Source organism: Serinus canaria, chromosome Z (genome assembly GCF_022539315.1).
Source record: "Serinus canaria isolate serCan28SL12 chromosome Z, serCan2020, whole genome shotgun sequence".
NCBI classification, from domain to species: Eukaryota; Metazoa; Chordata; class Aves; order Passeriformes; family Fringillidae; genus Serinus; species Serinus canaria.
Window position 1 is genome coordinate 38,871,188 of NC_066343.1, and position 13,793 is coordinate 38,884,980.

Sequence of the window (13,793 nt, forward strand, 5' to 3'; positions counted from 1 at the left end):
TTTATACATATACACACAGCCCATACATAATGTGCATGCATGTCTGCACATATATAAGTAAAATACAACAGACATAGGCATACATGTATATGCTATGTGTGTGTGTGTGTGTGTATATATATATACACACACACACACACATATATATATATATATATATATGCGCCATATGCAAACATACATATATTATATATATATATGGTCAGTTCATAGCGCAGAAAGCCCTATGTCCAGAAAGACTTTTTAAACAAGCCTGATTGTCATACTTACTCAGTGTACACGATTTACCTGACAGTGCAAGCATGATGAATACACACATATACTCACCCTTCATTGTGATTTGAACATATTTCTTCCTCTTCTCTTCTCACTCTGCTACACTTACCCATCTTTTCATGAACAAATGCAAACTATGTATAGCTACAGTTTACAGCTTTTCTACTGTGATTATACATTTTATGCACTATCAAGAACACTAACAATATACGTCAAGGTTATAAGTGGTGGCTCTGTAGAACATTTGGTCCTTTAGAAATTTAACAAACTGCTATGTTATTGCACAATGCATTTTAATACTACTTATTCTCTGAAATTACTCTAAAAGTCTCACTAGTAAACCAAAAAGAAGATGCCACTAAGTACATTTTCAGGGTCTTGTGGTTATTTTTGGTATACATTCTTTCAGTGCTTGCAAAACACACCTGCTTGCTTTTGGGCTGGAGACTCTTTTACAGTAAAAGCATAATCACAGATGCCTTTTTCTTCACCTCAGAAGAAACTAAGACAGAATATGCAGGTAGAAACTTAGCAGCCCCCTCCACCAACTGCACCCTCTTCCCACTGCACAGTAAGAGGACTCTGATAATCTTTCTTTTCCACCACTGTTATTTGAAGATCAATTTCAAATTCCTTTAAAAAATAACATTCATATTCTCAAGAGAATGGGTTTCACTGGATGCTCAGTCTTTTTCTAGTTTTCTGTGAGAACTTCCAAGACAGTCTAGATAAAATCTTAAGGCCCATTTTGTAGGAATCTTCCTCTGGCTTTTTATGTGTTTCCAGTTCAGTAGCAGTTAAGAAATAACATCTAGTTTATTAAAGAAATACTGAGTATGGCTTTATAGTTACACTGTCATGTTTATTTGTAATGCTGCCTTTTCAATGACATTGAGAAGGGTAAAACTTCATCAGTGTCCAGTGAACTGTTTTCTTCAGAAAATGTTCAGAATTTTTATAAGCTAGCTCTAAAAGCTTCTGAAGGAAAAACTTAAAGTGCCTCAATAAATAATACATGCGAGCAAATTATATATTAAATGTGCTATGGGAACACTTACAAAAATAAAATGCTTAATTTATTAAATAAAATATCCCCAACACGAAGATGGACTATTTTGATCTGGCTCATATCAATAAGAAATAATAAAAAGAGAAAATGGAAAGAAAGATCACTTTTTTGCAATAACGCCCCCTCACAGAGGGAGGCAGAAGTCTTGAGGAATAGATAAGGTAGGTTTTCATTTGTAAGAATTCATATTAAAAATAATCCTAGCTCTAAATTTCAAATTGTCAACTTCTAGTTTGAAAAACAACATGTATGCCCATGCAGCGGTCATCAACACAGTGGCCATGCAAATGTTATACACATACAATGCCAATCCAACCAAAAATAAATTATTTAATAAAGTGTGTATGTTGGTTATGACAGCAATAGTACCAATACAAAAATGACGCTGAGGTCAGAATCTTTGCACTCTGAATAGCAAGCCATAACCACAGAGTAATTTGTTTTTTCTAGAGATCTTTATCCCCTGCTATGTCTCAAACATAACCAGTGATCTCCGTGCTTTAGATTATTCATGTTATATCAGCCTATAATATCTATACATTGTAAAGGCATTTTAACATGGCTAATGTCCTCCATTAGCCCCTTCTAATGAAATATAAGTTATATCATTATGAGTTTGCTATGTCTACTAGGGTCTACTACGAGATGAGTGATTGTTTCTGCACAAAGGGCATTAATTGACAAAGACCATGCACAGTTTTACTTGCACGGTTAAAAAAAGAAAAAAGAAAGGATTGAGGAAGGAAGGAATATGCTGCTGGACAAGCACAGCATAAGATACACCTGCCTCAGCATTTATAGTTCGTCCTATCAAAATCCTTAGTTCCAACATGTAATCTTGAAATCAATATCATATGTAACTAAATCTAGCTTCAGCCTTTACTAAAAAATATTAGCTGGAGAACATTTTTACACCAGTGGCATGTCAATATCCTACTAGAAGACAAAAAAGGGCATGTGTTTACTTTATCATGTTGTAACACAATTGCGTGCAGTGCAGGCAGCATCTTATTTTGTTTTACTTGATTCTGGCAATGAATGGTGCTGGCAAAGCACCTCCTTAAACAATCCCTTTAGTCCTCAGAAAGACTCTTCAGGGAAATGGCTAGACCCCTTCTTGTCTTCCATCAAATCACTTCAGTGTTTTCTTGTAGGTTTGGATGCCACCTGATTTCCCAAGGTCCTCCAGACAGTGTATCACACGAGAGTGTCTTCTTTCTATCTGGTTTATCTCTGCAAAGAACATTCTTCATGAAGAGAACACCAGTCTTCTTTTTCCACCCACAGGCTGAAGCAAAAAAAATGAGGTGAATCCATAGAAACTCCCAGCAGCTATACAGCAGAAATCACAAAGTTTTAGTCAAATATATTTTTCCCTTTTTTTCATCCACATCAAAGGCATGAATACAACAAGGCATTGTTAGTTGTGGTGGGCAAAATGAAGAGTCTGCTGATATAACAGATTGGGTTTTTAAGGCCTTTGTCTATGCAGAGTTACAATAATGCAGAAGCCAAATTGATTAGAAAGACAGGAGAGAAGGAAAAAAAAAGATAGAAACTGAGAGAAAGAGAGAAGATATGTCTTGGTAATGTCTAAAAAGTCAATACTGTGTCTACAGATGGAGAAGCGCACATTGCTTGCCCTTTGAAAGCTTCTCCTCAACTTTGTCATTAATACTGTCAAAGTTAAGAACACATTTTAATGTAGTTCAGCGGCAGTTGAACACATTCATTCCCGCAGCCCAGTAGAAGAAATGCTAGGAGACTTTAGCCTAAAATATCCAAGTAGACTGGAGATGCCTTGGCCAAGTTCTGAAGGAGGGAGTGGATTTCTTTGATGTTGAGCCTCATGTGAGGCTCCCGTTGCCAACAGCCCAGCATCAAGTCATACACTTCCTTCGGGCATGTGCGAGGTCGCTGCAGGACTCGGCCCTGAGTGATGCACTCAATCACCTATGAGAAATCACAAGCAAAGAATCAGCACAGCTGTGCTAGCTACATAGAGTTCACCCATGGAAGAGTTAACTTTAACTGTAGCAGCCTCACTGCTAGCAGCCATCTCTGGAAAGGACTGCTTTTCTAGGCAGATGAATGAGCAGCAGTATACAATCTGGAAAATTCACTGTAATGTAAGTGGCCAAAGAGCAATAACTTCACTCATGTCAAGTTTGCCCACATTGACCACTCCACACATAAGGAAATTGGAGCTGGGAATTAATCCCATAGCTTCTCTCTCTACCCAACTACCATCTCAGAGGGAGGAGAAATTTTCAACCTGCTCATAGAGCATTAATGCCTCTCCTTCTCTCTACCCTCTGCAAACTTATGAGTATCACTGTGGCTAATCTATGGAAGGGGGATATTTGTGACTGCCTAGAAATGAAGAGATACCTTGATTACTTCAATCTAATCTGTCCGTGGTTATGGACAACCACCCTGAAACAGTACCCTGTATGATACATCTGTTCAGCAGATAGCTAAGGTCCTTTTCATTGTCTCATGGTCTACCCAGAGCAGACTTTATGCTATGCAAAGGAAAAAATTAAATTCCAGCTGTTCTAGTTCTGCTTGAACACCTTCCATCCATTCAGGGGAGAAAAGGGTGAAAAAGAAGAAATTCAAGCATACGGTTCATGACAACACAGTAAATGCCATATATATGCGTTGGCCTTGAAGAAATAAATTGGTTGCTGTCCTTTTTCCAGAGAAGCCACACCAATAATTAGTAACAGCTTTCCCAATTCAATTTGAGAATATATTACACACACCTCATTGTTTGAGAGCTGATACCATGGCTGTTTGCCATAAGTAAAGATTTCCCATAATACAACCCCCAGGCTCCAGACATCACTTTCTGTGGTGAACTTCCTGTACATTATACTCTCTGGAGGCATCCAACGAATGGGCAGCATGGTGTGACCCCCAACCTGAGAAAAACAAATAAAAGAGTTATAAATAGTTTCTTCAGACCCTCACAAGGCAGTGTGATGACATTAAACACGGAGAATCCATGGTTTCTTTTTTTTTCCTATCTGGTAATATTCACTTTGAGGAACTTCGAAGACCAGCAAATTCATGGTTCCAACTCCTCTTCCCCAGCAACAATCAGTACCACACAATACATTCTTCAACAAAAATCTCAAAAGCTGTTTCTGAAGTCTGAACTAATCTTTAATGTTTGCTTGGCACACCCAACATAAGGAACAGAAAAGTCTCTATTACACTACCAGCCAACTTTGAATTAGGCCAGTTTCGCTCTCTATTTTAACAGTGGAGAAACTAAAAAAGATTCATTAAATGAAATCTGGACAGATGACTCTCTTAGAAACTCTGCAACATCAACTGAAAAACATGAAGACACTGTGGTCTGACTGTATGAAATGGTAGGATTAGATCTGTATGGTTGAATATCCTAATTTTGACTGAATTAAAGTAATGTTATTTTCTATTAAGTTCCACAGTTAATACATCAAATTATTTTGTTCCATGTTAACTACCTTGTCCATAAAAAATAAAACCAAAAAACCAAAAAGTTCATTGGATGTATTCCCTTGATAATAAACAACTTGTAAGATATGGATTCCTACCTCAAATCAACTCCTGTTGAATGGGACCTTCACTAAATGAATGCCTTTCTGAGAGCTTTCAGAGCATTTTTAGTTTCCCCAGAAAATTAAAATTAAACTTCCTTAGACTTAGGTTTCCTAACCTCTATCTAAATTTTTTTAAGTATTTTATTTCCAGGTTCTAAACAATTTTATTGTTCCTGGCATGTCCTATTCTGGTTGGATCACATCAATAAAGAAATCTATTTAAGTAATTTTTAAACAGTGTAATTGCTGAGATACCATGATATGGATATACAGATATTCTAGTTACTTTTGCACCATGAGAGCTGAGAACATTTCCAAGGAAGTTTAAAAAAAAAAAAAAAAAAAAAGAAAGCTTTTTCAAGGAAATCTTATTCTTGATTAACTCATTTTTCTTTCTGAAAATATATTTAGTTATGAAACCACATTTACACTTTCAGGTCAAAATATAATTTTCCTTTGTGAAAAAGGAATATATATATATTTGTTATAAATAATGGCCTTCTTGTTCTCATGTTCAAACAGCAAATGGAAGAAAAACCCAACAGTCAGGGTTAACATTATCTCTAAATCACACACGATATGCATTACCAGTTATGGTAATGCTGCACTAACACTGAATTGTCAACAATTCAGTGTTAGTGCAGCATACCAAACACAGCAATGGCTGTGAGAGCTCAGTCCTGTTCTGTGCATCACAACATGCTCATCAGAAGTGAAATCCACGTTCACTACTTATTTCATAGAAACAGAAAGTCATGCTAAAATGTAGTTTATTACGAGGCCCCTTTTCTACTCTCTCCACATGAGATGTATGTGAGTGATGGAGGAATGTTACTTCACAGGTTATTGAATGACAGGCAGGGCTCCCAATGTCAGTTCCTGGCTACATTGTGGATGTGCTTCTGACTCCACGCAGGTCGCTATGCACAGGTGTCCAAGCCATGTAAAAAGGGACCCAGTTGCTGTGCACTGCATTGATAGAGAATGGATACATATTTTTAAGCGTTTTTTCCAATTTGGCCCATTTTTCTTTATGTTAACAGTTTATCTCTCTGGCAGACAGACTGGTTGTAAGCTCTGTGCTTTGATATTTTTCATCAATTTTGATTGAGAGTCCTGTCAATTATGTGGAGAGTTTGAACTCACCAACATGCTGAGATGCAACCAAATACTCAGTTTCCCACCTTATCATAGCCTAAACTGACATGACAACCAAACCACAACCAGTTTTAAGCCAGTCTTGAGAGGTATTTATTAGAAAGACAAAAAAGTTAGTCCCTTAAAAACATGCAGCCACATACACCCATTCAAAAGGCAAGTGCCATGAAAAGATGGTTAGTGATGAGAACGTTTTAGTCTCATCAAATATTAGAATGGCTCTTACATCTGCTTGTCATATAACCTCTGCTACTGGTTTTGTTCAGCAATTTCTTTGACTCATTTCTTTAAAAATTAGTTAAAGCCATAGACAATAAAATATGTGACCTTACTTTTATGTGACCTTACTTACTTACACATCTTAAATCAAGAAATTTTGAAAAAGCAATTTAAAAAATCCCCAACCACTCTTCAAATCTTCTTATGTTTTTTCACTACCGATGAAGTCTATTTTTGGTAGGATTCTATGCTGAGTTTTTAATGCCACTCAGAAAAATGAAGAACAATCTCCTCTAGTGAAACATCACCTCTGACTGTAACATCACACACCTAGCTGTCTCTCACTTTGCAGTCTTAGCAAGACTGACTTATTAGTACTGACACCAAGAACTCAGTTTACAGGTAAGCACAAGACACAGGGCTCATTGGTGCCCTTGCCAGATCATCTTGCCTAGAGCTGTGTCCATTTCTGTCCCTGAAGGAGCAAGAGCTCACTGGACAGAGGACTTGACCAGTACTGAAAAGTCCTGAGTCATCTCCATCTCTATCATTCATGTTAGTTCAAACACCTCAACATCTTTATGAAGATAGAATTTATTGCCCTTTAAGGTATCAACAAAAGTATTATACGGGGTGGTCTCCTTGACAGATGGCACTTCAATGAAGACAAGATAACCTGTGCAACACTGATCATCTACGGCACACTGTGCATCTACCCATGGTCTCACAGCACCTTGCACTTCAGTTCAGTTCCACCAAAACCACAAGTACAGGTTCCCTTCTCTATTAAAAGGCAGTGGTTTCCGAGTCAACACTCAACTCAGAAAAGAATTAAGGGCTCTGCTAGTTTTATGCCTAAAATGAAGCACATACTTCAGAGATTTTGAACTGAAGCCTAGGACTTGACACAACTGTTTGCAGGGTGCCTGAAACAAATTGTGTCTCTTGAGAGCTCCTTTTGATGCTTATCTTAAGAGTCCAAGTGCCCAAGGGTTGTGCCATAACAGCAGTGAAGAGAGGTGGGGTGCCTTTTTGCTGTTGTTGCCATACTCTCAACAAGGCTAGGAGGCTTTTTTCCAAGAAGCACCAGTGAATGAAAACATTGCCTCAGTGACCAAAGTTTAAAGGTCCTGAGTGCTTCAAAGAGATGGCTTCAGCATATCCTTTAATAAGAAATGCAGGTTATTACAAAGCTCTCAGGTATCACGAGTATTCTGTAGTATAAAGTCCCTGCCATGCACACTGTAATTTCAGTGCTGCTTGATACACATACATTTCAAATGGTTTTGTACTGAACAGGCTACAGTAAATAAAGCCTTTATATTCAGCCTAGCTAAAGTTATGACAGGATTAAAAGCCTTAGAGTTTTAACTTAATATGCTATCACTTTAAAATTCATAATGTAGCTGTATGACCATTTTATGTATACAAATAAGAGTAAGTTTTCTTGATACTCACCTGAAAGCAGCTGCATTATAACTATAATACCATACAATATCACAATTCTGTTTTATTTAGAATTGCGACTTCTACAGAAATATGGATTTAAGAACTTATTTCCAAATGTCAGTTTATGAAAGTACACCCTAGCTCAGCTATAGCCTTTCATTATATTCTAGCTAGCTTTTACTAGCTGCTTTTACTAGCAATACTGGGTTAGAAAACCTGGTGAATTAGCCTCTGCAACATGCAAACAATCCACGGGGAGGAGACTGCTATGCCCAATCAGTGAACTGTCATGTTCTCTAAAGAAGCCTTTCTAAGGAAAAACTACTACAATGTCCCATGTATGAAACATTGCACTTTCAACAATACAATGCCATTAACATTTGTCACCACTTTAAGCAACTGTCTTTTCACTGAATTTAGCACTTTGAAAGGTGCCAGAGAAGCTGGCCTTTTAATCTATTTGCAATTATAAATCTTCTAGGGCTACTATAGAAGGACTATATCTTAGTCTTGAAGCAGGCCTTCTAATTTTATAGTTTAAGTTCTTCCAATTAAAAATATATCTGTCTATACCCTGACATGTTCACTATTCCTAGCTTCCATAGAAATCCAAGGCATTGTTGTCTTGTTATTTTGAGAAAAGGGATAGCTCTCTTACAGAGAAAACCAAATGAAGACTTGTACTCCTGCTGCAAACAGAAGACAGTGGTGTGGAGCTGGGAGAAGCCAACCTACAGAGAGATATGGAAGGCACAAGAGGTGTGTGGGGCTTCAGAGATAAGACACTAGCCACAGGCCAGGAGAGGCACAAGAAATAATCACATGGAATCATCACACAGACTCATCAAGGTTGTCAGAGACCTGAAAGATCATCTACTTCATCATCTAGTTAATCACCTAGTTCTAGACCATCTAGCATCACCATAATCACCCCTAAACCACGTTCCCAAGTGCCACATCCAGATCCCCCTTGAACACTTCCATAGACTGTGACTCCACCACTTTTCTGGGCAACTTATTCCAGTACCTAACCACTCTATCAGAGAAAAATTATTTTCTAATCTGAATCTTCCCTGCTGTAATTTAAGGCCATTTCCTCTCATTCTTTCACTTGAGACATGGTAGAAAAGAACAACTGTCACCTCACTACAACTTCCTCTCAGGCAGTTATGGAGAGCAATAAATTCTCCCTTCAGCTTCTTCCTCTCTAGACCAAAAACCCGCAGCTCCTTCAGCTGCTCCTTGTAAGACCTGTGCTCCAGACCCTTCACCAGCTCTGTGGCTTCGCTCTGGACACACTTCAGTAGCTCAGAGCAAGGGGCCCTGAACTGGACATAGGATTTGGGGTGGGGCTTTACCAGTGTGGAATGCAGTGGGATAATCACTGTCCTCGTCCTGGTGGACACACTATGTCTGATACACGCCCAGATGTCATTGGCCTTCTTGGCTACCTGGGCATGTGCTGGCTCATCTTCAGCTGGCTGTTCAGCTGACCAGTACCCCTAAGCTTCTTTCTGCTGAGCAGCTCTTAAAGCTCTGAACTCCTCCCTCAGCCTGTAGCACTGCTTTGGGTGGTGGTGACCCAAGTGGAGAACCCAGCCCTTTGCCTTGTTGAACCTCATGCAGCTTTCCTTAAGCCAGTCCATCAAGATCTCTCTTGCAGAACCTTCTGACCCTGTTGCTTAGATGTCCACTCAATCAATTCACATCAGGTTCATGCCTTATTCATCTGAGTACCATGCAGAGGGATTGGCTGCTCCTTTGCAATGCATGCCAGCTGCAACCCAGTCTAACTGTGAGCTCACCAGGGGCAGTGGTGCTGAGGGTGATGGATGGCTTCGGGGCTCCACCACCCAGCTGCAGGGTGCTGCAGCAGCTAACAAGGAACAGGGCAGAGACCAGCCAGAACAGCCTTCCTCCTAAATGCCAGTGGCCATGTTTGGGGAGGCCCCAGCACTCGTGGAGAGGACATCAAATGGAATTCCCAGCTTTTGCAGGCATTCTGTTACATAACCCTTTTCTGATTATCTTTACCCCCCCCAATTCCTGGCTCGAAGTAGAAGATTACTCTGAATTCATGCACTAAAAAGCACAGCAACCAGTTGCATAGCCTTGGAAAACAGACTTCCTCATTAACATTTCACGTTCCCATGTTCCCACGATTCCTGCAGAGTGACATTTCAGTAATGTGTCATAGCACTTTGTATGTTCTGTAAAGACGAGTGATGCTTTTTCTGCCAAGAGAATAAAAGTAATCTCTTTATTTTGTTAGCCAAATGAAGCTGAATGACTGTCAGGTATTCAGCCCTGATCCTGTCCCAATGTCCTGTCTGTCTTGTCTGGTGGATCTTTACAGAGTCCTGCTGTTTTCAGGTCTTTTAAAATTCAGGGTGGTAGACTTGAGTGCAGCAACAGAGTTCAGCATGTCCAAATTAAAAGTCATGTGACAAGTATATATTCAATCTCTTTAACACAACCACACCTTAGTCTGTCAAACTAGGAAGAAGCTGAATCTTTTGAATCATTTGTTCAGCCCCTCCTAAAAAAATCCTGTATACTTGCAAGATGATGCCATTTTAGGGTATTTTTCACTATTTATATTTTGGTCTTCTGACTTGTTTCCCCATCTCAGGATGATATAACTGCAAAGAAATGTTCTTTGCAAAAATTATCATGTCTTATTGCTAAAACTGAAAACCTCTCCTCTCTTGCTGAACATCTGCTCTTTCCCCCTCATAAAAGCTGGAAAACGTTTCTCTTAGCATAGGAAAAAAAAATCAATAATTGTTATTTTCATTTCATACCCTGGCCTTGCAGACGAAGTCAATGTCTTCTCTTGAAATATCAGTCCTGCATGTCTACTTGCAGAAAAGCAATACATTATTTTTATAGTCATAATAAGCCATATCACTCCAACGCAAGAGGTTACTAATTTATAAAATAAGGCATATTATTAGACAATAGCTAAAAATGTTTCCTTTCATTTTCACTTTTAACCCTTATTTATTAATTCTATCGGTGGTTTTGTCAGAAAAGTGAAACGTGGTCTACAACATTTATTATGCTGTAAATTCTCTCTTCAATGCTCAACATCAGTTCATTATTGTGGGGCAATTTTGTGTCATGGAGATAAAATTCTTCTCATTAGCCTCTATTAAACCACGAGCAGTACGGAGAAGACGAAGAAAGACCAGTTACTCTGATGTTCACATAACAAAACAACAAAAAGGCACCAAAAATGTGTAAATAGCAGGTTCATAAAAAACTGGCACCCTATCACCTAATGTACATTTTCTTGTGGAACTCACTGACATGAGATACTGCCAATGTGGAAGGTTTATCTGGGATCAAAAAGTGATTAAACAAACTGATGAAGGATAAAATCTGACAAGGACTATCAAATATGAAGATACTGTCTCTAGCCCAGGACACTCTGGAGCTGCAGAATGCTGGAGGCTAAGAGAATACTTGAGGAAGATACTAATATGTGCTTTGCATGTTTCCATACCATTCCCAGTTATCAGTTTCTCATAGTGCCAGGGTCCTGGACTAGAAGGGCTTTTGGAGAAGTTACTTCTATGTTTCTGTATAGCCAGGCCACATTTTGCAATATGCAGTCCCTACCAAACCTCTCAGCAATGCTTATGGGGGGCTGGAAATAATAGAAATAATTCTGGCATAAAGATGGAATGACTGGGAGATAACACATGAAATTAAAATAGGTCAATGATCTAGAGTATCTTGTAATTCAGCATCATCCAAACTTCTTAAAATGTTAAGTTGAACAGATACAGAAATGGTGCCTATTGTTGTGTTTTACACAACACAATATCAATTTGGGCCAGATGAGCAAGATAATTAATAAACTGTAGTAGTTATTGCCCTACAGGCCATTTACTCTTCTAAGAAAAGATGAAGTGCTCTGGATGTAAGATCAGATGAATGCTGTAAAGAAGGTGACATGATTCACATCTCTGCTTAAAAGAAAGATCTCTTATCAGAAGTTACCTTGAGTAGAAATCCGCAGCACTTAAAATGAATGGATAACAGCTTTTTGGTGTCCCAGATGAAGAGTGTATGAACAAAAAAAGTCTATTCCTTTAATATACAATTTCTTTTGATTCAAAATGATAACATATTCTACTGTTAAACAACAAACAATAACCTAACCTAAGAGAAAATTGGAAGGAATGACGCTTTGAACAGCGTATTTCAGTGAATTCAGTATAGATCCAAATTCATTTCTGAATACAGGAACTCAGGATTTTAGTGAAAAAGCAAGGAGATTGGAAAAGCCAGAGAAGATCTGTTGAATCAGATGACCCCTCCTTTCTAAAACACACTGCATTCTCCTAATTTTCTGTATCAAGTTATGCCACAGCATATATAGTTACTGGTCACTCCAGTGGCATGACTTTCAGCTCAGAATGTAGAGCTCATGTGGGGTCCTTTGATATTGAAGTCCTTACAAAAACTTGCCACTATATCCTTACCTTACCACTGTTTCCACATCTGAATGTCTGCTGGTTGTACCAGCAGATGAAGAGAGATATTAAATACCAGTAGACAAGCAGCTGGATGACTCATGTTAAAGTCCTCACAGGCTCCAGGATGATCATCTAATATGTCCAAGTCAACAGCAAAACAATTTTGCAATGCAATATTAATGAATTGCAGCTACTGCCTTTCTGATTTTCAAAGCAGTTTACAATATATCAAATACCACTTTTATATTAATCCTAAGTAGTTCGGGCTATCGGTGCTAAAGAGGTTTTAAAAATAATCTTTAATATGCACTGAAAAACTGGCTTCTACATATCTGTGTCACAGCTAAAATTCAAAACTCTTTTGCTTTTGCAGGTGGGGGTTGGAAGTGTAATGTGATGAGATACTAGATGAACAGCACAGTCAATATCAACAAGTTGCAGGTACTTGAGCAGACTCTGAAAGCCAAATATCACATAAGACAGTCTGTGTTCACTGGGAAATCTCTTACTTCTATTGTCAAGTCTGAAAGCTATTTCTTAGTTACTAAAGATTGCAGCGTTTCCCCATATTTTCCTGAAAACCACATTTTTCTTCAAATTTACTGAAGGTTAACATAGCATGTCTGGCTTTATCAGTCATGTCAAATTACATCACAGGAGAAGAGGGGAGCAACAAAGCTTGGTTTGTAGCGTTACTTGTCCCCTGTGAGTCACAAAAGTATTTTTTATAATGTACACTGCATGGGAGCACCACAATTTCTAGCTGAAATGTCTCAGATGTTCCAGTTCTTTGAATTTTGTAAGACAGGCTCTTCCCCCTTTCCCCAGATGCTAATAAACAAGGCAATGACAAGATCCTTGTACTCATATTCCTTCTCTTCTGCAGTCTTGATGATGTTTTCTGCTTCACACTTTCTCTGGGCCATAATTTGTTTACATAAACTGGAAAACACAAGATAAAAGTTTCACTAAAATAGAACAGAAAAAATTCTCTGTTGTTTTCCCTCCGTGAATTCTAGTTTTTCTCTACTTACTTGTGCCACAACATCAGTCTATGGGTGGAAACAAGCATTTGCTCTGAAATGAGGCATCCATCAAATAACACGTAACACAATCATTAAAAATACAAGTAACTGCTATTACTGGAGGAAAAAACCCCTCATTCCTATGGAGCTTGCAAAATCCTGAATTGTTCTCATCAAATTCGTATGTTGAATTATTCCTCAAGCCATGCTCAAAATATTGTTCTTGGATACAAGAGCCAAAGTGTAGCCCAAGGAGTGATGAACTCATTTTATAGCTCTTGGACAAATTCCTACACTGGTGTAAAGGGAAAATTTGCACAACCAGAGGGCTTGGAACCATAAATTTGGGGTTTGGTTTCATATTAAGTTTGGGTTTGTTTTGTTGTTTTTTTTTTTTTTTTCATTTTTCTTGTCAATGTTCTTCTCTACCATCAGCACTGTAATTTTCCATTTGGGAAACAATATCCTGCATTGTGTATACAATGGTTCACAGAATTCACATGGCTGCATTTGTTTA

The 13,793-nt window shown here is 38.4% G+C and overlaps 1 protein-coding gene across 2 annotated transcripts in view; it reads right to left on the bottom strand.

Annotated features, from left to right (window-relative positions):
* Positions 1 to 213: 213 nt before the first annotated feature.
* NTRK2 (neurotrophic receptor tyrosine kinase 2) overlaps positions 214 to 13,793 on the bottom strand; it is a 196,123-nt gene continuing 182,543 nt past the window's right edge. For both annotated transcript variants that reach the window (XM_030237198.2, XM_009097988.4), the window contains 2 exons: positions 4,114 to 4,272; positions 214 to 3,298 (listed from right to left, as the gene is read on the bottom strand). In XM_030237198.2, the coding sequence (XP_030093058.1) occupies positions 3,113 to 3,298; positions 4,114 to 4,272 (345 nt within the window). In that variant the 3' untranslated portion in view covers positions 214 to 3,112. The remainder of the gene's footprint in view (positions 3,299 to 4,113; positions 4,273 to 13,793) is intronic.